General features: G+C 42.4%; 1 protein-coding gene and 1 long non-coding RNA gene across 2 annotated transcripts in view; both read left to right on the forward strand.

The window, feature by feature from the left end:
* The window catches only part of LOC125889201 (uncharacterized), a 409,754-nt gene that overhangs the window by 293,298 nt on the left and 90,821 nt on the right, over positions 1–25,635 (forward strand). The window lies entirely within an intron of this gene.
* The window catches only part of zgc:153039 (uncharacterized protein LOC767698 homolog), a 115,025-nt gene continuing 90,821 nt past the window's right edge, over positions 1,432–25,635 (forward strand). The window contains exons 1-6 of the mRNA XM_049576898.1: positions 1,432–1,980; positions 9,185–9,319; positions 11,249–11,386; positions 13,500–13,826; positions 18,302–18,409; positions 18,482–18,593. Coding sequence (XP_049432855.1) covers positions 1,761–1,980; positions 9,185–9,319; positions 11,249–11,386; positions 13,500–13,826; positions 18,302–18,409; positions 18,482–18,593 — 1,040 coding nt within the window. The 5' untranslated portion in view covers positions 1,432–1,760. The remainder of the gene's footprint in view (positions 1,981–9,184; positions 9,320–11,248; positions 11,387–13,499; positions 13,827–18,301; positions 18,410–18,481; positions 18,594–25,635) is intronic.

Below are 25,635 nucleotides of genomic sequence, written 5' to 3' on the forward strand. Positions count from 1 at the left end.
GGAAATATTTTATACCAAAAGTGAAAAGATGCAAAGCAGCAGAATAAATGTTTTATTTAAGGCACATATTTATTTATTACAATTACATTTTTTGGTAATATAAATGCATGTAACTAGTGGTGTATTGTACCAAAGTAATAATACTCTGTTACAATACTTAAGTATAGTTTGGAAGTATCTGTACTTGAGTTTTTATATTTATTTCAGCTTTAACTTTTACTCCACTACATTTCCTCTAAACATCTTAGTTACTTATCACAAATTAGGGAAAGAAGGGAGGGAGGGAGGAAGGAGGGAGGAAAGGAGAGATGTACGAATGATGGATTAGGAGGGAAGGAAAAACTGGAATCGTTCTTTAAATCCTTTAAGTTATAAAATCCCAATTCTCAAAAATCTGACCTCCTGCTTTTTTTTTTTTTTTTTTTTTTACTTTTACCTTTACTTTCAATACTTGAGTACATTTGACAGGGCTTGACAGCCTTAGGAATTTCATTTGCAAGGTCAGAAAGGAAGTGGTCATCCAATAAAAATATATTTGGCTCGTTCAAGATGACTCAGGCCTGCGTAGATTCAATCACATTCGATCTTCCGCACAATGCATGCTGGTTAGTTTTGTGTTCGACTTCATCCCGACTTGCTCTGATGTCATAAAAGTGGACAGCGATAATGTCACAAGAGCGAGGTGGCTGCAGTTGCTCTCCAGTGACTGCAAGACTCAAAGCATGATGGGAAATGCTTGGCTCTCACCTGATCTAACAGCTGGTTGGTTCAGATGTTGACACACTTTTAATTTTTGTTGAATTTCAGAGATTTAAGTTTCATTTGTCTGATTTGAAGGTTTATTCTGTAACAGAAAACATGTTGTGTGACTGATGGTGAATGAGTGAACACATTACCAAGGCGACAGGTCTGCTCAGCAAAGCTTGAACCATGAACAGAAATTACAGATCGCTTGTGAAGCATTTTAATGGGACACTCTATCAGAATTAAAACAACTGGAGACTGATAACAGTATAACAGGATGTGAGTGTTTCTGTGACTTCCTGTACGGACTGAGGGCAGCTGGAAACTGTCTGACATGACCGCAGCTTTTTGTCACCACCTCGTGCTGCAGCTGCCTGATCTCGTCCACTTTTCAGGCGAAGTACAGTTTGTCTGGAACGAGGCTATTAAGACACATAGGTCATTTCTTGGTGAAAGTGGTGCTGTTACAAACATCCCCGGTCTCCCCTATTTTATCCACCACTTCATGTAACTAGTTACAGGTAATTAGTTACTCCCCAAAAACTGGTTGAAGTGCATTCTTTATGTCTACTTTCTGCTGTAAAGGCCTGGTCATTACAAACAGCAACTAGACCAGCTTTTATTGTGAAAGCCATAACCGGAAGTAGTGCTTGTAACTGAAGTGAATGGACGTTTGAACGTCACATGATGTCCTATTCAGCAGTGTTGTGCTACTATGGAGCAGACATGAGCCGCCTGTGTGGACTTTTACCTGACTCTCTGACACTCAGTGTAAGGACTGCTCCCTGTGTTATTTAAAGCTTTTACAGGTCGGCTTTATTTAAAGTTATTTTTTATTATAACGGAAGCACCAGTTTCCTGCTCTGCTATGTAGCTACCGTTTGTCCAGCCTGCAGCATCAGGGCGAAACACTGTATATAAACGTGTCATTACGGCGGAACAGTGAGATTTAATTGACAGCTCTCTCTGACATCACTGTATGAAGTTGTGAAGCTTGTGAAGAGGCAGGCTTCATCATGACAGAGCGGACTCCTCTTCTCCACTACCGCCTCTCCACCAGCGTCAATGAGTCCGAGCGGCGGCCCCCTCCCTCCGGCCAGGCCCTGGCACAGCACCCGGGCAGCCCCCGGCAGAGGTCCACTCAGCAGCGGCAGCCGAAGAAACTGTCCATCTTCTTCGGTGTGGTGATCCCCACCCTGCTGTCCATGTTCAGCGTGGTGGTGTTCCTCAGAATAGGTGAGTGCTGGTGGCAACAGGTGTGTGCGTAAATCACTGCACACCGTTATGTGATGTCTCAACAACAGAGCTGCGCCAAGACCCATTCAAAGTTTTGACATTTTAACGTTCCCTTGCTTACCAGTTGTTATTCATGGTATATAACACGACTCAAACATTTATAAGGAGGCACTGTTGAACTCGGCATGCAATGCATTCATCAAATATAACTTATATCAGTAGCATCAACTTTTAAAGAGTTAATTACCTGAATAACCACTGATGGCACTATTGAGCAGCGTGAGCCAATTTGTTTGAAATAAAACTGTGCTTGACGTTCAAACATCCCTGATCATGTCTCTCATTGATCCAGGACTGTTCATGAAGGAGATTTAGACTGAGAAGCAGAGGGATTATTAAAGCTTTGAGGTACTCACTGTAGAGTTCTCATGCACCTGCGCTTAACACCTGGATCCCATTTCCTGTTTCCTGTGTGAAGCAGTCAAAATGCGACCTTTCTGTGCATTGCTTGATATTGAAGTTTCCAGATTTGCTGAAGATTAAGTCATCATCAATCTGTACTGTGTCACTTAATCTAGCTGTGTGTTTTAGTTTTTAGCATCTAACCTGCAAGGTGTTTAATCCCGCTGGCTCTTATTTACATTTATTGGGCAAGATTAAAACGTTTGACCAGACTTTTCTTTCATTTCAAGTGTTATGCAGAACATACTTTCCCTTGCAAAATTGTTCCAGTCTCAACCTAAGCGTGTTTGCAGCAGAAATGTGCCCTTTCCAAAAACTGCTGGACGTATTCCTTGAGGTTTAGCCTAGGTAATGATTTGCCCAGTCAGATGGCTCCCACTCTGGCATGGAGGGATCAGCGTCAGACGCTCAGGCTGTTCTTACAGAAGAAAGTGAAACTCACTGGTTTCTACGGGCCTTCTTAAGTTTTATTTTTGTAAAGTCACCAGACCAACTTTGTTACTGATGGGATTTCTGTTTTTCATCTCAAATAATGAAAAACAGAAATCTTCTACTACCTTTGCTACTGCTACTACTACATGGCTACACCAACAACTGCTACTACTTTTGCCGCTAACACTACCACTGCTACTGCCACTCCTATTACTACCACCACTACTACTTGCCGCGTTCATGGTCATGGATGTTCTCCAGCTTCATCATTTTGTTACGAATGACAAACCAGTTGTTATGTTTTTTTTCTTAGCATATTGCCGACATACGTTACAGCTCATTACTGCACCCTCAGCATCGTAGTGTAGCCAGCCTCTTGAAACGCCGTTATCGCCGAACCTCCATGTCTCACAAAACGTTCTTTTTTTCTGTAATGTTACAGCTTCAGCTTCGTCCTCGTCTGTGTTTTTTCATTTTGTCAGCTGTTTACTTACACCTGGTAAATGTCGCCACATGACGCCTGCGGTGATAGCTTGCTTGCTACTAACATCGGATCATGGATCTAGGCGTGCAATATGCCTACGTGTGCGTGCGTCCTCTGAGTAGGCCTACAGGTTAGCGGGGAGCAATTTATGTGCGACACACAACACACAGAGCACCGGTCTGCTATTAGCCACCGTCAAATAGCTTTTATATATATAATTTATTACATGACTATTTTGGTACAAACATTTACTCGCTAATGTGGCGGATAGCCTCAGCGTTGCCAGGTGTACGATAATCATCGTACTTGTACGATAATTTGGCCCACTGTACGAATGTGTGGTTGTAATCAGTATGCCGGAGATTTTCTGTGGGCCCTGAAGGCATCTGTTCCCATGTGACATGTTTCCAGCCAATCGCACTTTGCTTAGCGTGAGATACGGGTGACATTTGTCTTTGAACAATGAGCACGATTGGCTGAATGGTCTGCTGTACCCACCCCACGAGGTGCTAGGACCGGTCAGGAAGTCGAGTGAGAATGAGATTCACAGCAGAAGAAGAAGAAGTGGAACAACAGAAGCAAGGAAAATGGAAAAAAGTAAATCAAAAAAGTAAACACTAGAGTGACTGTATTTACCTATAGCGCATCAGTAGGATTGTTATTTTGGTTATGACGATAATTTCCCTCAAAATATGATAATTTTGAGTCTCTGGTACAACAATCCTACATTTCCCACCTAGCAACGCTGGATAGCCTTCTGAGATTTAGTCGCCAAATGGAAAATCTACCCGCATTTGGCGCTTGGCGGGTGTTAATTTTCAGCCCTGCACTACTACTACTACTACTACTACTATTACTATTTCTACTACTACTACGGCTACAACTACTTTAACTACTACTGCCACTATTACAACAACTACTACTAATACTACGACTACCACAATTACTACTACTATAACTACTGCTACAACTACTGTCACTACTACTATTACCACCACTACTACTGCTAGCACTACTGCTACTACTACAACTTTTACTACTCCCACCTCCGCTACTACTATTTCTATTGCTACTGCTGGTACTACAATTACTGCTACTACAACTACTTCTGCTACTGCTGATACAACTACAACTACTATGACTACTAATACTTCTATTACTTCTACAAGTGTTATTACTACAACTACTGCCACTACTATGTCTTCTACTTCTATATCTACTACTACTGCTAGTGCTACATTTACTGCTACTACTACAACTTCTGCTACGTCTACTGATACTTCTACGACATCTACTTCTTCTTCTACTACTATGACTACTGCTACAACTAATACAGCCATGGTTTGAAAAGATTTCAGCAGCATGGTGTGATGAGTATAGATGTGCAGGCTGGCTGTTACTAGAGATGTACCGATACCACTTTTTCCTTTCTGATACCGATTCCGATCCCTGAACTTTAGGTATCTGCCGATACCGAGTACCGATCCAATACCAGCGTGTAAAATAAAAATGGATGGGATATGAATTGTTGTATGTCTCAACTCCTAAAACTCTATGTAAAATATTAAGAAATAAATACATAATTGTAGAATGAATGCCATAAAACTTTTTTTTTTTTTTTATCATTATTATCCAGTGTAAAAAAGACATTTTAAAGGCTACAGTAGAATGCTTTTTAAACTCCGCTCCATTTCCGTTTCGTTTGCCTGTAGTGTGTGCATGTGTAATGACGTGAGGCATTACGTGGTATCGGATTGGTCATAGGCTGTACTCGCCGATATCGATACCGCATTTTAGGCAGTATCGGAGGCATTTCCGATACTGGTATTGGTATCAGTACAACTCTAGCTGTTGCTATAGAAGTAATACAGAATACAGTAATTGTAACACTGTCGTCAAAGTGTAATTATCTGTAGGTAAGGGTAACTTACTGGTTTCTACTGGTCCTCTTAAGTTTTTACTTTTGTAAAGTCACTGGATCAGCTTCATTACTGAGAGGATTTCTGCTTTTCATCCGACGTGTAAGGCTAGAATGACTAATATAAGTCAGATTCTTCCACGTCAGGAGGTAGAACATCTGTTTTCCTGTGAACAATGCATGTATGAAGTTATTAATCATAACATGTCATGCAATCTGCAGTTTCACATTTCATGTGTGAAAGCATAAACAGAGGCCACAGCCTTTGCCATGTAACTTTATCTTCTCTCCTCTCATCTCTCAGTTCCGGTTATTTGGGTGTTGGGCTTGTGTGTGTTCTCCTTGTTGTACCTCCAAGTTGTTTCTAACTCTCTAACTCTTCCCCCTCCCTCCCTCCCTACCCTGCCTGCCTCGGTCTCGTGAGATGTCAGCTGCTGTGCTGTGGGCACACACACACACACACACACACACACATGCACACACATAGTAGCTGTCTGTGCAGGACTTTAGAGCAGCAGTTTCACACTGTAACATGCCACTCTACACAGGAACTTACCCAAGTTTCATTGTGGATGTGAAACTGAATTTCTCAGCTGTGAAAGCCTCTGCATAGATGAGGATGAAGAGACGTACATATGTGCTGCTGGATAATCAAACTGTCTTTATACGATTATTATCACAGCCTAACGTATCCCAGTGATCAGCTGATTTCATTTTATTTGAAATAAAAACACCTGCTGTATCAAACATTTCCAAAGTAAAGTCTGTATATTAATTGAACGCTGTCGCTGCCATCATGTCTTTTCCATTCGACTCTGCTCCTGTGTGATCATGTGACCCACACACACACAGCAGCTCTGTAGATGAAATCCCATCACGATGACAGCAGCATAATGCGGTTTGTCACTGTCGTTGACTACGTAAATAAATATAATCACAGATCACAGACGGAGAAAGGGATGGTAATGTGGAACATGTGTGTCTAACACGGTGTGAAGTGACACTGATGTCTTCTGTCACACTCTGAGGAGACACACATGACTTTACTTATGGAGATGATTATTTTAATCAACCATTGAGTTTGAAGTCGTTCTGTTACAAAGCTTTTCTTTATACTTGGTCTTTGATGAAACAGTTCCTGATGTTAAACCACTTTCTGATTCTGTATCTGTCCCTTGATTCGTTGTATTGAACCTTTTGAGTTTTGATACTTCTGCAAAATATAGTGTCAGTTTCTCTGTGACACTCTGTTTTAGTACATACATGTTTGACACCTGCCCGCTCCACAAAACTTCTCTTCAGTGCATTACCAGTCATCATGTATAAGTTTAACAAAGACAAAATATTCATTTCCAAGCACTGACTCAGCGCCTCGCTTGTATGTACGTAGGCTATGTGAGCTTAGAAATGTCACTGACCAATGAACGAACAAATCTTTTTGAACAACTCTTTTAAGTGTCTGATATATACGGCGTCAGCCTGCTGAACATCCGAGTGCTTATGAACTCCATCTTCCACTCGTGGTTATGTTCGTCCATGTCGTCTCCACATCACAACTCAAAGCTCATGAAAAATATGAAGTCAGAAGAACGACCTGACGAGCACATGAATGCACCATTGGCCTCGGCTGGCAGAGGTCTCAACTCGAGTACGATTAAATGGCGTCTGGTTCACTGTATCAGACAGCATCAACAGTACCCTATGGCACTGGTTCCCAACCTGGGGTTGCGACCCCCATTAGGGGTCACCAAAGCTTTGAGGGGGCCTTCTTGCCAGGCCGTCTTCATTTAAGGGGTGTAATGTGTTCACACCGCATGTGAATAAACCAATCCGTCAATTACATGTAAAGATGTGATCAGATGCGAATTCCCGGCATCCTACCCAGCGAGTGGCACAATGGACGTGATGCAAATGAAAGCGCCATACGCTTTGAGTTGAAAAGTCTGAGCTTCAGCCACCAGTTCGCACCGTGATAGCCATTAGCGGTGAGATCCTCTGGGGATGTATGACGCTGGCGCAAGTTCATTCATCGTTTCAGTGATTTCACACACGTATAACTCGCCTATACATCACTTGCCGTTGTTACGGCAGTGAGTGACGAATTTGTGTTTTGGCCTGTTGCGCCACCCACCGCCGTCTACCAGTCACACAGTCAGTAGAGTCTCAGCATCAGTTACAGTTACGACTGAGCTACAGCAGCACGGCAAGCAGCATCAGCAGTGTCCCAGTACATAGCATTAGCAGTCTCCTCAGCTGTATCCTGGCAGCAGCGTTAGCAGCAGAGAAGCCGGACTTGCTCGAAAGGTCCGCTGGAAAACTGAAGATCAAGGACGCGGCGACGCGGCCCTGCCACGGCAGCTGCCCGTGGGCAAACAAATCAGTCTCCAGCGAATCTACCTCGAATCCGTAGGGGAGGGGGGGGGTAGACACGACTCGCGGCAGTATTTTGAATTTGAGTGCAGTAACTGTTTTGGCCACATTCTTACATACAGCGCCTTTAAGTAACGAATCGACAGGACATGAATTGAATGAATGAATTGACAGGGTCATTCATCCACACAGAGGCTGGCAGATGAAAAGGGCACACACCTCCTATCATTTTCACTTTCTCGTCGTACCGAATGTGATCAGGACCTCTTAAACTCTCTCTTTAGCATGTAGCCTGACTGGCCATTTCATCCGAAGGGGAAAAACCCAACTGATTTGTTTATATTTACACTTTATGTGTGCGAAGAGCTCTGCCGCCAGTCATAATCCCATGTTTCTATCACCTATGACGTCACCGGCGCGTGACCTGTTGTAGTCCCGTTGAAGTCATGTCTATCTGCCTATGTCTCAGCATTTCATTCCTCTCTGTAAATAAAAAAATGGATGAAATTGTTATTTTTAAAGTTTAGATTATTATTCAGAATTTAAACTGAGAAAAATGTCACAGGATAAGTGCAAGGTACGGACCTGAACGCAAGCTAGATTCATGGAGTCTTCTCTGCTGAACAGCCATGTCTTGCATTGGTAAAGTATGGAGTTAAAGCGACCAAAAGAGCAATGGACAGGTGTCAGGGGGAAGGAAACACTAAATTTCTTTAAAAAATGAAGCCTAATAATGATTATTAAAAATAAAAAAAAGATATAATACTGACAGAGAGTCATGTAAAAAGTTGATAAAAATATCAGGAAAACTCATCTCTGCAGTTATTGCGTTTGCTATGTTGGGTAATTGTACAATCCATCAGCTCTTCTGTGTTGTTATCCATAGAATATGATAGTAAAATATCCATGAAATATGTCACTTAGTCGGGGGTCGTCTGTTCCCTCGATGATGGAAAGGGGTCGCTTAAGGACAGAGGTTGGGAACGACTGCTCTACGGTTACAGTGAGTGGGAAAAGTCAGGGATTTATGAGCACTTGGATGCTTGACAGGCTGACCCAGTACAAACCAGACACTAAAAAGAGTTGTTAAAAAAGATATGTTCATTAAATTTGACTCATCAGTAACACTTAGAAGAGACACAGAGCTCAGCATTACAGTAGGGCATGGAGAGGAAACTGGAGGCACTGTCAACATGTGATACCAGTTTCATTTTGAGAGACTGGAATGTTGGGATGAGTCATTTAGTGAATCAGTTACTTTCCTTTTGACTACCTAAAATACTTCCAGACATGAATTCACCAAAAGCTACGAGCACAACTCCTCTACTGCGCCTTTTCTTATCATCCACACTGATTTGACTGGATTAAATGAAGAGTCTTTGTTGATGTGGTTTTCATGCCATGCTGAATGCTCACATCCTCAGCACTGTGGGTGTGGGATTTCCCCTTCTGAACCACACTGACGTTACTGCCAGGTCAACGTTCTGTTTTTAACAGCTGACCGAGTGTCTGTCTGTGTTTGTGTTTTGTCTGACCAGGATTCGTGGTGGGCCAGTCCGGACTCTACCAAGCTATCGCCATGTTCCTGGTGGCGTACTTCATCATCTGCATGACCGTGCTGTCAGTGTGTGCCATCTCCACCAATGGAGCCCTGGATGCTGGAGGGGCCTATTGTATCCTTACACACACTCACACACACACAGATGGCATCTCATGATGTGCACGTGACAGTCAGTGTAGCATCAGTGAAGTAGTCAATGGTTAAGAAATCAAGAGCCCACATTTGTAGAGATCCTGGCTGCACTAAATGAAGAGTGTGTCTTTGTTTGTGGTGGTGTAGCTCTGTGTGTGTGACACTGAATGGAGCCTGATTTGTTCATTATCTTCACTATAAGACACTGTTTACAAATTTAAATGGAGGCCAGTATGTTTCTCTGCCAGGAATTTGGTAAATGACCCCGATCAGTGCTGCCTTTCACTCAGCACAGGCCATTTCCATCATTCTCTTAAGCCTCGTACTGACTGAGAGATTTTAACAGCCATAAAAGTTTAGTGGAGCTACACTGTGCAACACGGATCTGATAAACTTAGGTACACTCAATGTCTGCAGACTGTACGATGACAGCATTTGCTGAAAAACAGGCTACAACGTACGATGTAATAGCTTCTCATACTGAGTGCGTAGTGGTGCTGCACAGGTTATTACTTCTCCAGCTGTGAAGCACAACATAGAGGCTCACATTATGAAATTAATAAAATGATTATTATCATTAATAAACAATGAAAAAATGTCCGAAAAATGTTTATAAAATATCAGAAAAAAATGTTGTTAAAATGTCTGAAAAATATTAATAAATTTTATTTAAAAATAATAATAATAATAAAATGGCAGAAAAAATATTGATAAAATTGCTGAAAAAATATTAAAATGGCTGAAATAAGTGTTGATAAAATGTCAGAAAAAATATAAATAAAATGGCTGAAAAAATGTTAATAAAATGTCAGAAACAATATCAATAAAATGGCTGAAAAAACATTAAAATGGCTTAAATAAATGTTGATAAAATGTCAGAAAAAAATTATTAAAATGTCTAAAAAAAGTTGATAAACTGTCTCAAAAATATTCATTAAATGGCTGAAAAAATGTTAAAATGTCAGTAACAATATTAATAAAATTGCTGAAAAAAAATTAAAATGGCCGAAAATAAAAGTTGATAAACTTTCTCAAAAATATAAATAAAATGGCTGAAAAAAAACATTAAAATGGCTTAAATAAATGTTGATAAAATGTCCGAAAAAATGTATTAAAATGTCTAAAAAAGTTGATGAAATGTCTCAAAAATATTAATAAAATGGCTGAAAAAAATGTTAATAAAATGTCAGTAACAATATTAATAAATGCCGAAAAAAAATTAAAATGGCCAAAAATAAATGTTGATAAAATGTCTGAAAAAAATTATTAAAATGTCCAGGAAAGTTGATAAAATGTCTCAAAAATATTAATAAAATAGCTGAAAAAATTCAGAATTATTTGGCAAGAATAGTTTGACATTTTAGTCAATACACAGTCAGTGCCTTTCTGAAAGTTTGGTGAGAAGATACCAGTGGTATATCTGACTGTTGAATATGAAGCTACAGCCAGGAGATAGTTAACTTACTATAAAGACTGGAAGCAGAGAGCTGCTCTGGCTATGGGAAAAGGTAGAATTAAAATCCCCCTTACAAGTTCCTCTAGAGAGGCAGGACCCAGGCTGACTGTTTCACCCTGATCCCAGTCTTTGTGTTTAACTAAGGCAAGGCAGCTTTATTTGTACAGCACATTTCATACACCAGGGCAATTCACAGTGCTTCAGGTGCTGAGCTGGCTGTAGATGTAGATATTTACCGTACAGACATGAGAGTGGCGTTATCACATCTGACTCTCAGTTGAAAAGCAAATAAGTTTGTCTCCCAAAACCGCAAAGTTTGCCCTTTACAAAGGAAAAACACCTCCATCATTTCACTGATGTCGAGGATTAAACACTAATTGTATTCCATAAGGATAGAGACACAAACACACACACACCTGTTTCAAAGTGCACCTTGCCTTAACTTCCCTACAGACATGATCAGCAGAGCGTTGGGGCCAGAGTTTGGCGGCAGTATCGGCATCATGTTCTTCTTCGCTAACGTGTGTGGCAGCGCCCTCTATGTGCTCGGTCTGGTCGAAGCCATCGTGGCCACATTCGGAGTGCCAGAAGGTGAGTTTGATTTTAACAGCTTTTAATGCTGCCAGGTCAGCGTTCCTCGTTGTATTAGTTTGGAAAAATGATTAACTTACAACACATGACACATAAACAACAGTGGAACTGGTCACTCCATCTACCAACCTGGACTGTGAGAGGAAACCCAGTTGGCTAACAGGTTTGAACTCAGAACCTTCTTGCTGTGAGCTACACACTGCACAACCATACGGCCCCATTATCGACCTTTATTTCACAAATTACGACACCAAAAGCATCACAATACTATGAGTCTAGTTATTTTTGGAGTAAGACTGGGGCCAGGAAAGTTCCTCTGCACAGGGAAAATTTGTTTGTGTTCAGATCATTGATTTTCCAGGATTGTAACTCAATACATTTTCTAACTTCTTAAGTGAGTTTACCAGGTTTTCTTCTTCAAGATAATCACTTGTTTTCCAATTTATGAAACCAGAGAGTTCCAGCCCAGTCACCAGAAGATAATGTTGCAAACCACAAATGCATTTCATTTGTACTACCTATCTTTTGGCAATAAATAAATGGATATGCAATAATTGCTTTAAAATTTAAAGAAAGACAAAACTGAAATCCTGCTTGTCTGCTCTAAAGCAAAAAGAGAAATGCTGTTTAAAGGGAAATTTCGGTTTATTTCAACCTGTCTCCTATCGTCCTAAATTTGTTTCAAGTGACTAGTGACATAAAAATGATAGTTAGCATGTTAGCCGTTAGCCTAGATGCAGCTGGGGCGCATAGTAGCGTCAGACCTGTTAAAACGTAAGTGAACGGGCAACCTTCAAGTGCAAAGTTAGTCCACTAAACAAGCTTTTTTTCCACAAAGACCGCCTCATATCGTTAGGATAAATGTCAGAGAACATATAGAAAACGACATGTAAACGTGTTGTCTTACCTTACCGGTGTGCTGCCTTGTTTGTTTACTATCTAGCTCTGCTTTCCAAAGTATGGCCGAAATATATCTGGCGAGCTCTAGATAAAGCCCAGCTGGATACTACTCCAGGTGGAGGTGTCTCGTCCTCGGTCACATCCAGACCTTGAAAATAAGGCTGCAACCGGTCCCATTCCTTGCAACAGAGGCATTCCTCTTCTGTGGGCACTGGGGCACAGCATTCACAGGTACACCACCAATCTCCAGAGCTACGCAGCCTTGCAGCAGCCATTCCTCCTCTCTCGTCCTCTACCTGTTGCGCCTCTCTCTCTCTCTCTCCTCCGTTCTTCAATTTCACGAAGCTCTTCGTCAGTGTATTCTGGCTCAAAATCAAATTCCTCCTCCACAAAGTCGAAGTCTGGCAAAAAGTCAGCCATTATTCTATAAATCTTTCATAAAATAAATGAATGAACTTTTCAGGCTACTGTCCGGTTCTGCCTTCCAGCTGTTGCTGCTTGTTCTCGCGAGATTTCAGGCACGGTATGAGATCGCACTTTGGAAAGCAGAGCTAGATGGTAAACAAATATGGCAGCACACCGGTAAGGTAAGACAACACGTTTACATGTTGTTTTCTATATGTTCTCTGACATTTATCCTAACGATATGAGGCGGTCTTTGTGGAAAAAAAGCTTGTTTAGTGGACTAACTTTGCACTTAAAGGTTGCCCGTTCACTTACGTTTTAACAGGTCTGACACTACTATGCGCCCCGGCTGTATCTAGGCTAACGGCTAACATGCTAACTATTATTTTTATGTCACTAGTCACTTGAAACAAATTTAGGATGATAGGAGACAGGTTGAAATATACTGAAATTTCCCTTTAATAATCTGGGGAATTTAACTCCCTGGATTAAATCTGAAGTTACAAGGTGTGATCCTTGATTCAGATCTTAGCTTCAAAGGCCTAATATTCTAGCAGGGCCCTGCTGAGAACTCTGAGAACATTCATAGCAGTACCAAGTGAGAAATGCGTTCCATGTTCAGCTACCGTCAGTGGTAAAATTGTGATAACATCTAAGGTGTGAATGTGTTGAACTGTGAATATGAAGCAAGATGTTACCAGAAAAGAGCATGAAGCTTATGCAATGTTTCCGGTGTAAATATTTTTCCCCTTATCTTTTCCCCTATGACCTCCTGCCTCGACACCTTTACCATCTCATCCACCTCCAGACGGGTCTCTGGCCACCTCTGCCTACCAGGTCCTGCCGTCAGGCTACTGGTGGTCTCTGCTCTACGCCACTGGTGTGGCCCTGCTGTGCCTGCTGGTGTGCCTGGTGGGAGCCCACATCTATGCCAAGGCCACCTTTCTCATCTTCCTGGTGGTCATGTTTGTCCTGGGCACCATCTTCATCAGCTTCTTCGCCGTTGGCCCTCGTACCATCGTCCTGCCCAGCTCTGCAACATTCAACCCAACAGCCAACAGAACAGGCCCCCCGTTTCCCACCTCGGCCAACTTCACTGGCTTCAAGCTGGACACGCTGCTTGGGAACCTTTGGGGTAAGGTGGTCGTAGGTTTGTAGTCTGATATGAAGCGATGCACTGATCAGTTTTATCAGTACATGAAAGTAATGCCTTATTTTGACTGAATTCATGTGCAGTGAAAGGCTTTGACTAGATTTTGCCCTGAGTTTAGCACTTGGGATTTTTTCCTCAGAGGCTTGAGTTGAACAGCTTCTAACCAGGATTGGAAATGTACTTAAATTCTTTTGATTTATTGTTTTGCAACAGCCCTCAAAAGATGATTACGATACAGCGATTAATGAATGATCAAATGTGCGAACAGTAAGTTACAAAATGTTTGCCTATGGCAGCATGACCTCTGTGACATTAACTGTACAATGTGATGTGTAGTATTCAGATCTGGACACACAGAGTCCCCTACCCATATGTTTGGAATGCGGCCTCCCCCCGAACTGCATCCCTTTTCTTTTTACTGCTAACTGCCCGGGGAAGGAACTGAGCGCCAAATGTCTCTGGCTGCACTCACACCAGATGCGGTGTTGTGGTGATTAGCTGCAGGGTTGTGCAGTGGTGGAGAGAGAGCCAATCTCCCCATCTCAGCCACTGAGTATTTGTCTTCAATACGTTTGTTTAGTTGGCTCAAAAGATCTGCAGAATTTCTATTGATTTTCATTACTGTGCTATCTTTACTGCCGCAAAAGACACATGCGCACACACACAACTAAGTGCTCTCCTTTGTAGGATCATACACAAGCTGTTCATACATACCTTATTTCTTTTACTCACTAAAATTTGATGATATAACAAGACTATAATGTGATCTTCACATGGGGCATGGATAAAACAATCAGTGAATTACATGAAAAGTCAATGTAAAGATGCAATTTAGATGCGAATTACAGCCGGGAGAGAGTTGAAAAATCTGAACTTCAGCGACCGACGTCAGCATTGAGATCCTCTGGGTACATGTGACACTGAGGACGTACCAGTGGAAGTTCATTCATTGAAGTTCATTCGATTGAGCAATTTCACGCATGAATGACATGAGTCAACGCAAAATATTTTAGCATTCAAACTTGCGCGAGTAACACAACACGGGAATTCGCAACACGTTTGGTGTGAACACAACATCAAAATGAGGAACCTATTGCGGGCGTCTGTCTGATCTGATCACTGGTTACGAAAGTAGCCACGGTAGGGTGACGTCAGGTTGCGTTTCTCCAAAAGTTGAGTCTGTTTCAACTTTACGGCATTAGGCCAAGTTTTTTTTACCAGCTTCCAGCCTCTTGCAGCCACATTCTGGGGTCTCTGGTTGTTGCCTGGTAACCTCACATTGATGTCAAGACTCCAGGAAAAAGCCAAGAAGTAGTCCCGTGTGACACCCCCAATAAAACCACAACACATCTTTTTATATGAAGACAAAGGAGTAGAAGCACTGCTGGGTCTTTATAGTCGTCACATACAGGTGCTCTTTGGATACTTCAGGTGTACTGTGTTTATTCCATCTCATGAAGGGCTCATGGGGGCACAGGAGGGGAATCGATTTATTGACCGAAGTATGTCCGACTCCTCTATGATCAGTGGCGATATGCCCCCTTTCATCATTTTAGTACTGGACCTTTTTCCTGTTGACCTGTTACATCACAGACCAAACAATCGACAAACAAGTTAGCTACAGTTAGCTAGCTGCTAACTGGTACCATGGTGGACAACTTTACAGCTCTGTACATTTCCTACGTGCTATACACTTTACGTTTTTGTGCAGATGAGATGCATGCTGGATTTAGATTTCACTAATCTGTTACCGGCTTCTTCTTCTGTTACGCATTTAATGCTATTCAACGTCCGCATCAAAGACCAGGGTGGAAACTATGGAGCATGTGCAGAGCGTCTCGGCCAGTTTGGGTCTGTTTGACTGTATACATGCAGGAGGAATGGAGTGGTTTCTGTTTGGCTTAAATGTGTTAATGAGTGAGGGGATCTTTGTGCTAAGCTAAGCTAAGCTAAGCTAACCAACTGTTGATGGTAGCTCAGTATTTACCGTACAGATATGAGAGAGGTAACGATCTTATCAATTAACTTTTGGCAAGAAAGCAAACAAGCATAGCTCCCAAAATGTCCAACTATTCCTTTAAACAGGAGGGAGTCACGTGTGTTGCATATCACACTGTTCCACCACATCACAACCCCCTTTGTGCAAATCACTGCTGCAGCAACAAAGACACAATCCCTCACCTGCTTCCCACCCATTAACACAGCTGTAATGAGCCCTCCTGCCAAAATAACCAGAGCCTCTGTGGTGGCAGCGAGTGCTCTCTGTTGTTGCCCTGCTGTATCAAAAGGACACAATCTTGTCCTGCCCTGTTGGCAGAAGACACAAGTTTTGATTGATCTGTAATTAGATCTTGTTCATGTTCCCTGGTTCTTCACGTTCGTGGAAATCTATCCAAGAACTCCACTCTGTTTGGGGGATTTACGTCCAAGCACATGATTACTAAGCTAATTGGTGTAACTTGGGCACGCGCTCAGGCTCACGTGAGAACTATTACACATTCAAGCTTTGAATAATCCCGAGGTCTGTCTGAGGAGAGCACAAACTCACACAGAGACATCTGAAATTATGATTTTACATTTGACAAAAGGGTTACCTCATGCTTACAGATAAAACCTCTAATCATAGTTTCTGAATGTGCGTAATCACACTCACTGCTTTACAAATACATCTGTTCATATTAGCGGTTAGATTATTTAGAGTCATTTTTAGGAGCCTTGTTCTTGGTGGAGTTTCCCCTTGGGTACAAATGTTGTTATTCATTGATGGAAAAACAAGAGCAGAACATTCTGAAGTGTTAATTTTGTGAACCATGTTAGACAGGTTTGGGAATGCTGATCAAAAGTCTCTTTGGTAGATCTGATATTTGCTTCCAGTTATACACAAACAACCATAAAATCCGTGCCGATGATAGACGTGGCCAGAGGCAATATGTTTTTGGGGTGTTCATCCATTTTAACATACTTATGCCTCAGCGGAATTTCTTCAGATTTGGCACAAATGTCCACTTGGATTTAACAATGAATTGATTTGTTTTTGGTGGTCGAAGTTCAAAGTCACCGTGACCTTGTCTGTCTCATTCTCGTGAAGGTGATATCTCAAGAAAGCCTTGAGGAAACATGCGATGTTTGGCACAAACATTAACTTGGACTCAAAGATGAACTGATTTGATTTTGGTGGTCAAAGGTCAAGGTCGCTGTGACCTTGCATCCATCTCATTCTTGTAAATGTGATATCTTAAGAACAGCTTGAGGGAATTTCTTCAGATTTGGGCACAAATGTCCACTTGGACTCAACGATGAACTGATTAGTTTTTGGTGTTCGTAGGTCACACGTCAAGATCTCATTCTCATACTCATTATATTTCAAGAACAGCTTGAGGGAATTTCTTCAAATTTGGCACAAATGTTCACATGGACTCAATGACGAACTGGTTAGATTTTGGTGGTTGAAGGTAAAGGTTTGGCACAAATGTCAACTTGGACTCAACAATGAAGTGATTAGTTTTTGGTGTTCATAGGTCAAAGGTCAAGGTCTCATTCTCATGATATCTCAAGAACAGCTTCAGGGAATTTCTTCAAATTTGGCACAAACGTTCACTTGGACTCAATGACAAACTGATTAGATTCTGATTGGAGGTCAAAGGTCACTGTGACCTTGTTTGTCTCATTATCATTATCTTGTTATCTCAAGAACATCTTTGGCACAAATGTCTTCTTGGACTCAACAATGAACTGATTGGATTTTGCATCTGTCTCATTTTTTGTGAACGTGATACCTTAAGAACACCTTAGGGTTTTTTTTTTTTTAAATTTGACACAAACGTCCACTTGGACTGAAGAATAAACTGATTAGAATTTTGTGGTCGAAGGTCAAAGGTCAGTGTGACCTCACCAAACCTGTTTTTGGCCGTAACTCAAGAATTCATGTGCGAATTATGACAAAACTCAACTTCACTGTGACATCATAATGTTCTGCAAAAACACTTTCTTGGCCCTTACTCAGCGTCATATCTCAGGAACAGAAGAGGAGACGTTTGGTCAGATGCTGAATTGGTGACACTAATCTTTGGTGGTGAAACTGTGCTGATTGTATAGATCCTCTGTGCTGTCGGGGGGAAGATGTGTGTGAAGCATCCATGTTTTTATTGACATGGATGTAAACTGAAAGAGAAACTTGTCTGGTGCGGAGACATACAACCGCAGGGCGATGATTCTAGTTTCATAAATGGATCCAGCATCCTGTGATTGAGTAGCTGCCGCTCTGGAAACAGCAGAGAAGATGTGTGGAGATTGCTTTTCTCAAACGCTGTAAAACAGGATGAGGTTTAGTTGCGAGCAGGTACAGAGGTACAAAGGAGCGTCTGCCAACAAACCAAATTGAACTTTCCTTCAGAAGACTGATGGTGCTGATAAAAGCACAACCACCGTGACTTACCTGTTGTTATCTCTCCCCACAGCTAACTACACTGTGGATTACACAACAGGAAATATGATGACCTTCGCCACTGTGTTCGCCGTCATGTTTAACGGCTGCACCGGCATCATGGCTGGCTCTAACATGTCAGGTGAGTGAGGGCAAGTTGTGTGTGACCTGATTTTCTGTGTATGAACACACAATAAACCTGTCTATCTTACAGGTGACTTGAAGAATCCGAGCTATGCCATCCCCCGCGGCACCATCACAGCCGTCATCTTCACCTTCATCATCTACAACCTGCTCAGTGTGCTGGTGGCCTGCTCCTGTGACCGGTCAGTAACACACACACACACACACACACACACACTCCTCTATATGCACACACTCAGGCGGTGTTGTTGGGGTATTTTAGACATATTAACTTGAAGCACTTACTGTAACACTTTCAGTTTTATCATTTACATCTACACACAAACAAAAGGCAGCGAAACAGCCCATAATTGAACATAACTCCACACACATCCAAACAAGTTAATTAAACCTTAGTGCCGATAAGAGCACAAGTACTGAGCATTGCTGAGGTAATAGATGTTAGCATGTTTTGTTTTCAGCAGCTGAAATCCAATACTTAGTGACTATCAGATAATGCGAACAAGGTTCATTTTCTGCTTCACCAAACTGAAATGGAGCATCAGACGAGGCCGATTTCAAAACCAGCTATTCTAAGTGAATGTTACCCAACACCAGGTGTCGGCTCATCACTCTGAAAACAACTGCAGCATGCAGGAATAAGAGTGGACAAAATAATCAAAACACACAACTGTGTGCCTTTTTTGAGGTTTTATTGTCATTTAAATTGAAAAAGGAAATCATCAGGAACAAAGCCACTTACACTGAACTGACAAAACACCATGCAGACAAATAAACAAGTTAACAAGGCCATTAAAAGTAATCAAAATAAAAGACCCTAGGGTCCAAGTCAGAGTCCTGCACGGGTCCATTTTTGAAAACCCTAACCCACCCACACCTGTAAAGCTCAGTGCCAGAGCTGACCTGTCACCGGTCATTGCGTCTACGTCAAAGTCGCACCTGCCAACGCCCGTTATTAACCCCACCCAGGCTCCAGTCCCTCACATCAAGCTGGTTCTATGTTCTTGAATTGGACGTCTCTTTGACTGGATGGTGAAAACATTCAATCACTGCCAGGTTAGGAAACATGTTAGCATGCTCCTTCCACCACCATCAAACCTCCAAAGGATCCTCCTTGGGTGTCTTGAACTCCATGTAGGCTGCAGCCTCATCCTCGGGCTGCAAAGTTTCATGGCTGGAGTCCTCCACGTCGGTGACCAATGTGACCACGGGGTCAAAGGTTACACTAGTGTCACTGACTTTCAAAATAAAAGGAACTGCAGCTTGATAATAGTGATTTAGATGTCAGAATATTACACATGTACTGCACATCTTTTTACTTTATTTTATTCTGAAAAAAAAAAAAGTTACTCGTCGGCATATCGCTAGACGTAGTTACAGTAGTGCTGGCCGATCTGATCAAACAAGTGCATCACAACATTTCTCAGGGTTTGGCAGTATCACAGTGCATCATGGCCCCTCTTTAAATATCTGGTCCAGGCGTTTTACATAGGTCTATAACCACTCATTGAATGCATCACTGCCAGGAGATCACGGCATGGCAGTACATGGAGACTTCATACTGTTGAAGAAATCAAAAACACTGAGCAGACTGGGCTTTATTGTGGGAGTTGGGCTGAAAGAGACAGGTGCTAAAACTGAGTGTCCCACACAGAGGGTGAATACAGGCACGCCCGCACAGACAGTATAAGAAAAATAAAAGTTTTTTTGAACAGTAAAGCCTGCAAACATGTTGAAGAAGAAACCTTGAATACAAGTATGAACCTGAGAATGAGCTTTATAGGACACAAAGAGGGAGCTACACGAGTAAATTATCCAATAAAGTGATTTATTAACTAAATGAAATCTGCAGAGTCAGTAGTGTAAGGAGTGGATGAGTGAAAATGTGCTGCAAAAAACAGAGACAAGGGAAACAAACGACACAAAGTAGAGGTGTGGTGAGGAGGTCTGCCAACTCTCGTCATGTTTACACATAGCCGGGTATTTAGAGAAACGAATATTTCCCTCCCTCCGTTTTCAATAATAACATCGTGCACACAACATCGTTTTCAAAAATGTTGTCATTTACATGAACCCGGATAAATACGCCGTCGAGCGCCGTCATAACTATGCCAAACCTATGGGCGGCAGTGTAGGGAGAAGGATGAAGCCATGCAAGCCAATCAGAATCGACAACAACGAATAAGATGCGCGACTTCCTGTTCCTTTCAAAACAGTAAACATGGTGAGAGGTTCGTTTGTGTGGACGGACAGTGAAGAAGAGCTACTCCTAAATGTCACTTTAGATTACAACCTTAACAGCATCCATGATCAGTAGCCAAACAAAGTGTAAACATAGGTCGCTCACATGACGTCAAGCATTTGCTGGCGCATGCTGTGACGTTTCAGAACCTAAAGCCCTGTTTCACCCAGTTTACACGGCAACACATAAACGGTGTTTTCAGAAATCTCCACTTTGGCCGGAGTTTTTACAAATGATTGTTTTCCGTGAAAAAAACTCAGTTTGCGTGTAAACAAGAGGCCAAACCGCATGAAAATATGTGCGTTTTTCCTACGTGCAAACGGGGTATCAGACTGACTGCTGATCTATGAAGTGTGCATGGAGCACATTGAGCCCAGGTGTGTCCTGTTCCACTAATTGCACCCAATCAAAGCAGCGGTCCTGGAGTGAGACAACACAGGTGCGGAGGTGCAGTCACACCGTGCATACGTCCATGTGTTCATGCATTCACAAACACAACAAACCTCATGAACACCTGTCATTAGTCCAGTGATGGCGCCCTACAACAACCAGCTCTTATGTTATGAAAAAGGGGGTGCGGCTGAATGGTGCACATATATATGTATATGTGCGTATCTTTCAATCTGGTGTGTGTGTTTTTCAGCAAACTTTACTCATGTCATGTGAATCTCTTCAGAAATAACGTGCCATTTGTTACAGGCCACTCCCACCGCCTTTATTAAGTCATTTTTGTGTGCTTATGTGGATAATAAGACACACACAGATACTTTTATTAGGCACATTATACTTAATTATTTGGCCAAATTAAATTAGTCTCTCTGTAATAATAATAACTTCATGCTTGCAAGTTGTTTCTCTGTGCTCTGAAAGTTCCACTGCCCAGTCAGGATTGAGACAAATATAACTGGGTGTGATGTCAGGAAACACTTTGAAGAAAAGTGCTCGGGTTTCTGCATGGAAGTTCTGACTTTGAGAATTTTTAAATGGTATTTACCTCAGCAGGAGGCTGGACGCCATGTCCTCCAACTCTGACAGGAATAATTACAAGGACAACACGTCCTCCTGCCTCTTGGGACACCCGCAGTTTCTGCTGAGATAAGGGATGAGAGGACACGGGGAAATCATCAATGTCTTCAGTAGATCCATTACAACATGCTAACGATGTTGCGTACATTATATTGAATGATAGAAGGCAGCTGGCTGGATCAAAAATTTGAAAAAGGCAGATCAGATTTTCTGCAGCCTGTTTGGATTTTTAAACTATTCCTGATGAGCAACTGTATGAATTCATCCACTTATTGTTGGATCTTTATGGTCCTCCATACCCCCCCACAGTCTCTCTCTCTCTCTCTGTGATTTTATAACATATTTATGTTCAGAATTTGCAGCCTTCAAAATCCCCAGTAGAGGCAGCTTGCAAGCTAGCATTAGACACTGGAATGTTTGCTATTAGCTGATGACCTAACCTTATGTTTCAACTAAAGATTGCTAGCTTCAAAAATCACGTCCGGTAACCACTTACGTGAATGGATTTAGAAATCTATAGCTGAAATGCACGGTTAGTTTTTGGGCTATTGCAAACATTCCAGTCGCTAACACTACTCACGTTACGTTACAGCCCTGCCTCCTGCACTGCTCTGTCAGCTCCTGGCACTTGGTGCGTTTTCGCTCTTGGGCTTTGTACATGTGCTCCACCCAGGGTGCAGTTAATTCTACTATGATCACTTGTTTGGTGGAATCAGAAAAGATGACCATGTCTGGACGGAGGGTTGTTGAGGTGATGTGTTCTGGAGCGGCTTGCCAAGGTCAACTCTCAGTTGCTGGTCGGTTTCTGAGGTGAGGAGGCTGGTTGTTGATCTCAGTTGTGGGGTGTTTTTATCTCCAGCCGTAACAAAGGTAATGATCCTTTTTGGGCGGTGGTGTTTGCTGGTTGTTATAGCTGAGGCTATCGTCTCTGCAACTGCTTTCAGCACTTTATCAGGCCACCAGCGCTAGCAGCCTTCTGCAACGGCCTTTGGGCAGCTACATTTAATGGGTTCAAAGGATCCTCTTCTAGAGCACAGAACACAAGATGGTGTTTCACTCTTGCCCCAAACGTGGAGATTGCTGGACTTGGTAGGCCATCGTACACTGCCTGGTTCAGAAATCTGCCCACAGGATGTGTTCCCAGGCGACCCTCTGCTGCTCTGCAGAGTTCCACTTCATCCATGCTCCCTGCTGTTGAACACTAGTTCTGGAACTTGCTCCTTTGCTGAGGATGCTCGCAGCACTCAGCCTGGGGTTATAACAGTTACAGAGTACTCAATGTTGACACAGAGCCTTCGCAAAAACATGTCAAAAATATCAAAATGTCGAGAGAAACCACTAATGCAGCATAACACGTAACCCTGGTGATGGGGTCCTGTCTTCACTTCACTCTAAAGGTCAGAGCGGTCAAGTCTTCGCCTCGATGTTGCAGTTTGTATTTGCTTCTTTCTATTTATTTGTCCTCCGTCTCCCTCTCTCTATCTGTCTCTTTCTATCTGTCTTCTGCTGAGTGCCAGAGTTCAGTATTGATGTAGCTCTAAAGCGGGTGTTGCCAAGGTGCTAAACTGACATGACAGGGCTATAAAAGAGCATTGGAGATCAATACTGCCATCATTTACCCTGCTGCACCGTCCTCCCTGCGTCCGCCTACCGCACACACTCACTGATAAGAGACATAGTTTCTTAATACACTTTCTCAGCCTCTGCAGTGCTCTGTCTTTTTCCCTGATAGTCACATGTACTGCTTGGACTTTATGTTGGTGCATATAGGTTTCCATCTATTGCAGATATCTGGAGCAGTTTTGCTTTTAAAAACTGACTTATGTTGGATTTGCAGCTGTTTGGTCATCGATGAAGGCTGGAGGCAGGGTCAGTGTGTTGAAGTGGGGCCAAGCCAGAGCTGAGCCCCTGCTCACATGACCCAACAAAGAGGCCCCAAAGGTCCCTCACATGACACGTCTATGTGTATGTGTGTGTGTGTGTGTGTGTGTGTGTGTGTGTGTGTGTGTGAGGGAGAGGGCTTGTTCACACTTAGCATTAAAGTGTGTCCTGGTCAGAAATGCACAAACACATTTGTGGTTGCAGTGGAATCTGGACACATCAGGGACACAGGGACACATACAGCAGTGATTCCTCACTGGGGACACTTGTTCCACAGGGAGGAGTTTAAAGTGACGGATAAGGAGTTGGGATCATTGGCTAAAAGGTATTAAAGGTTCTGTACGTGACATTTAGAGAATTAATAAAGCAGCAAAACATAATTTGCAATTTAAAGACACAATGGAGTAATGGCATCCTAAGTAGAGACTGAAGTCACGCTCCCTCTGTGTGTGTTGTGATCTGAGCTTCGTTCTGGTTTGTTATGGTAAGCCGGTCCAGCTGCTGGGGTCAGACTGGTGTAAAGGTTTTCAAACTGGTTGGCGGTTTCACTCCAGGAAGGTGCCACCTTTATGTGGGTTTTTGTAGTGAAATATGAAGCTATCGTATAGATAATTCATGAATCAGCTCTTCTCTGTCCATCACAGCTCTTTAAAAGCAGGCGATGAGAATAAATAGAAACATAGCCCGATGAAAGTTCAGCTCAAAACTGCAACACAATAAAGCAACTTCCGATCAACCCACATCGGTTTCAGGCTTGAAATAACAGCGTCTGATTATGACCCACCCGTTTCCACTTTTAACACCGCCAACTTGGAGTACAGATACAGATACAGATTATTAAGTTGGCTAATGAAATTCAGACACAGATGTAGATCGTGTTTTACTCACTCATCCCTACTAATCATGTTGTCATATTGATTATTACTACTGCCATACAAATTGGATTTAACGCTCCGATGCTGTTGGCACAGGTTTCTGATGTAGGCTACTTTTTAATTTGCCGGAACATGTTGTAATGACAAATAGCGGTTCAGCTGATAAGCATTTAATCAAACTGATTCAAGTTTGTTCACTGAACCCAGCTGACCAAACTGGAAATCAGACCCAACTCTACAGACCATGCTTGCATGTTAGGCCATGTGTGTATCTCACCAGCTGGCTTTGCACTGTGCACGTATGGGGGTTACTACTGACATCGGGATGGCCTCATCATGGAAGCGTAGCACTAACCATCTGCTGTCTCTGTCAGCACTGATACCATTGTTTAGTGCTGTTTGTAGAGTTAGCACCATTAGCTGCCAGCCGCCAGCTCATCCACCTCCATGTTGAGAATCGTGTGCAGACAACTCATACGTTCTGAATTTCTTTTACTGTTAGTGAACAGTATGATGTTTTTTTGGTGGGCGGGGCTTAGCTGGAGGCAAAACAATTCTCCACCGGCATTAGCTAGTGCTAGCTAGAATGTTCTGTTGGTTTGTTTAGACAGGAAGATGATACGAGCGGTGCATTCAGAAATACTCATTCTTAATGTTGGAACGCACTCTGGCACAAACTGGACTGTTGGCACATTGGGAGTGGCAGAGCGCTGAGCGGAGTGAATGTGTGATTAACTTAACCGTTGGTTCATTCATGTAGAAATATAACGCTGCGTTTCTTCCGCCAACAGGGCTCTCATTTTAGTGTAGAGCGTCAGACTGAATTTACCAAGGCACCATGTCAGGTCACTCACTCTCCGGGACCGCCAGTGTTACTTGAATAAGTAAACACTGACCAACGGGACCAGACTGGCCGACCCGTATGCTCTCACTCAGTGGATGGATGATGTCACAGGAAGCCAGTCTTACAAAGGAGGACCACACTGGTTTGTTTTGCTATGGAAGCTAACGTTAGCTAATGTGCTGAAAAGTTAGCGTTCCAAAGAAATCCAATATTCCTCTTAATCCCTCCCCAGTTTCTGATGAGGTGGACATGATAACCCTTAATACACATAACCTTATTCATCCCTACAACAGGAAATACTTTGGAGCCATGACGCCTTCTATTCTGGCTCCAATAACACAACAAGACAAACACAT

Source organism: Epinephelus fuscoguttatus, linkage group LG5, assembly GCF_011397635.1.
Source record: "Epinephelus fuscoguttatus linkage group LG5, E.fuscoguttatus.final_Chr_v1".
Classification (NCBI taxonomy): Eukaryota; Metazoa; Chordata; class Actinopteri; order Perciformes; family Serranidae; genus Epinephelus; species Epinephelus fuscoguttatus.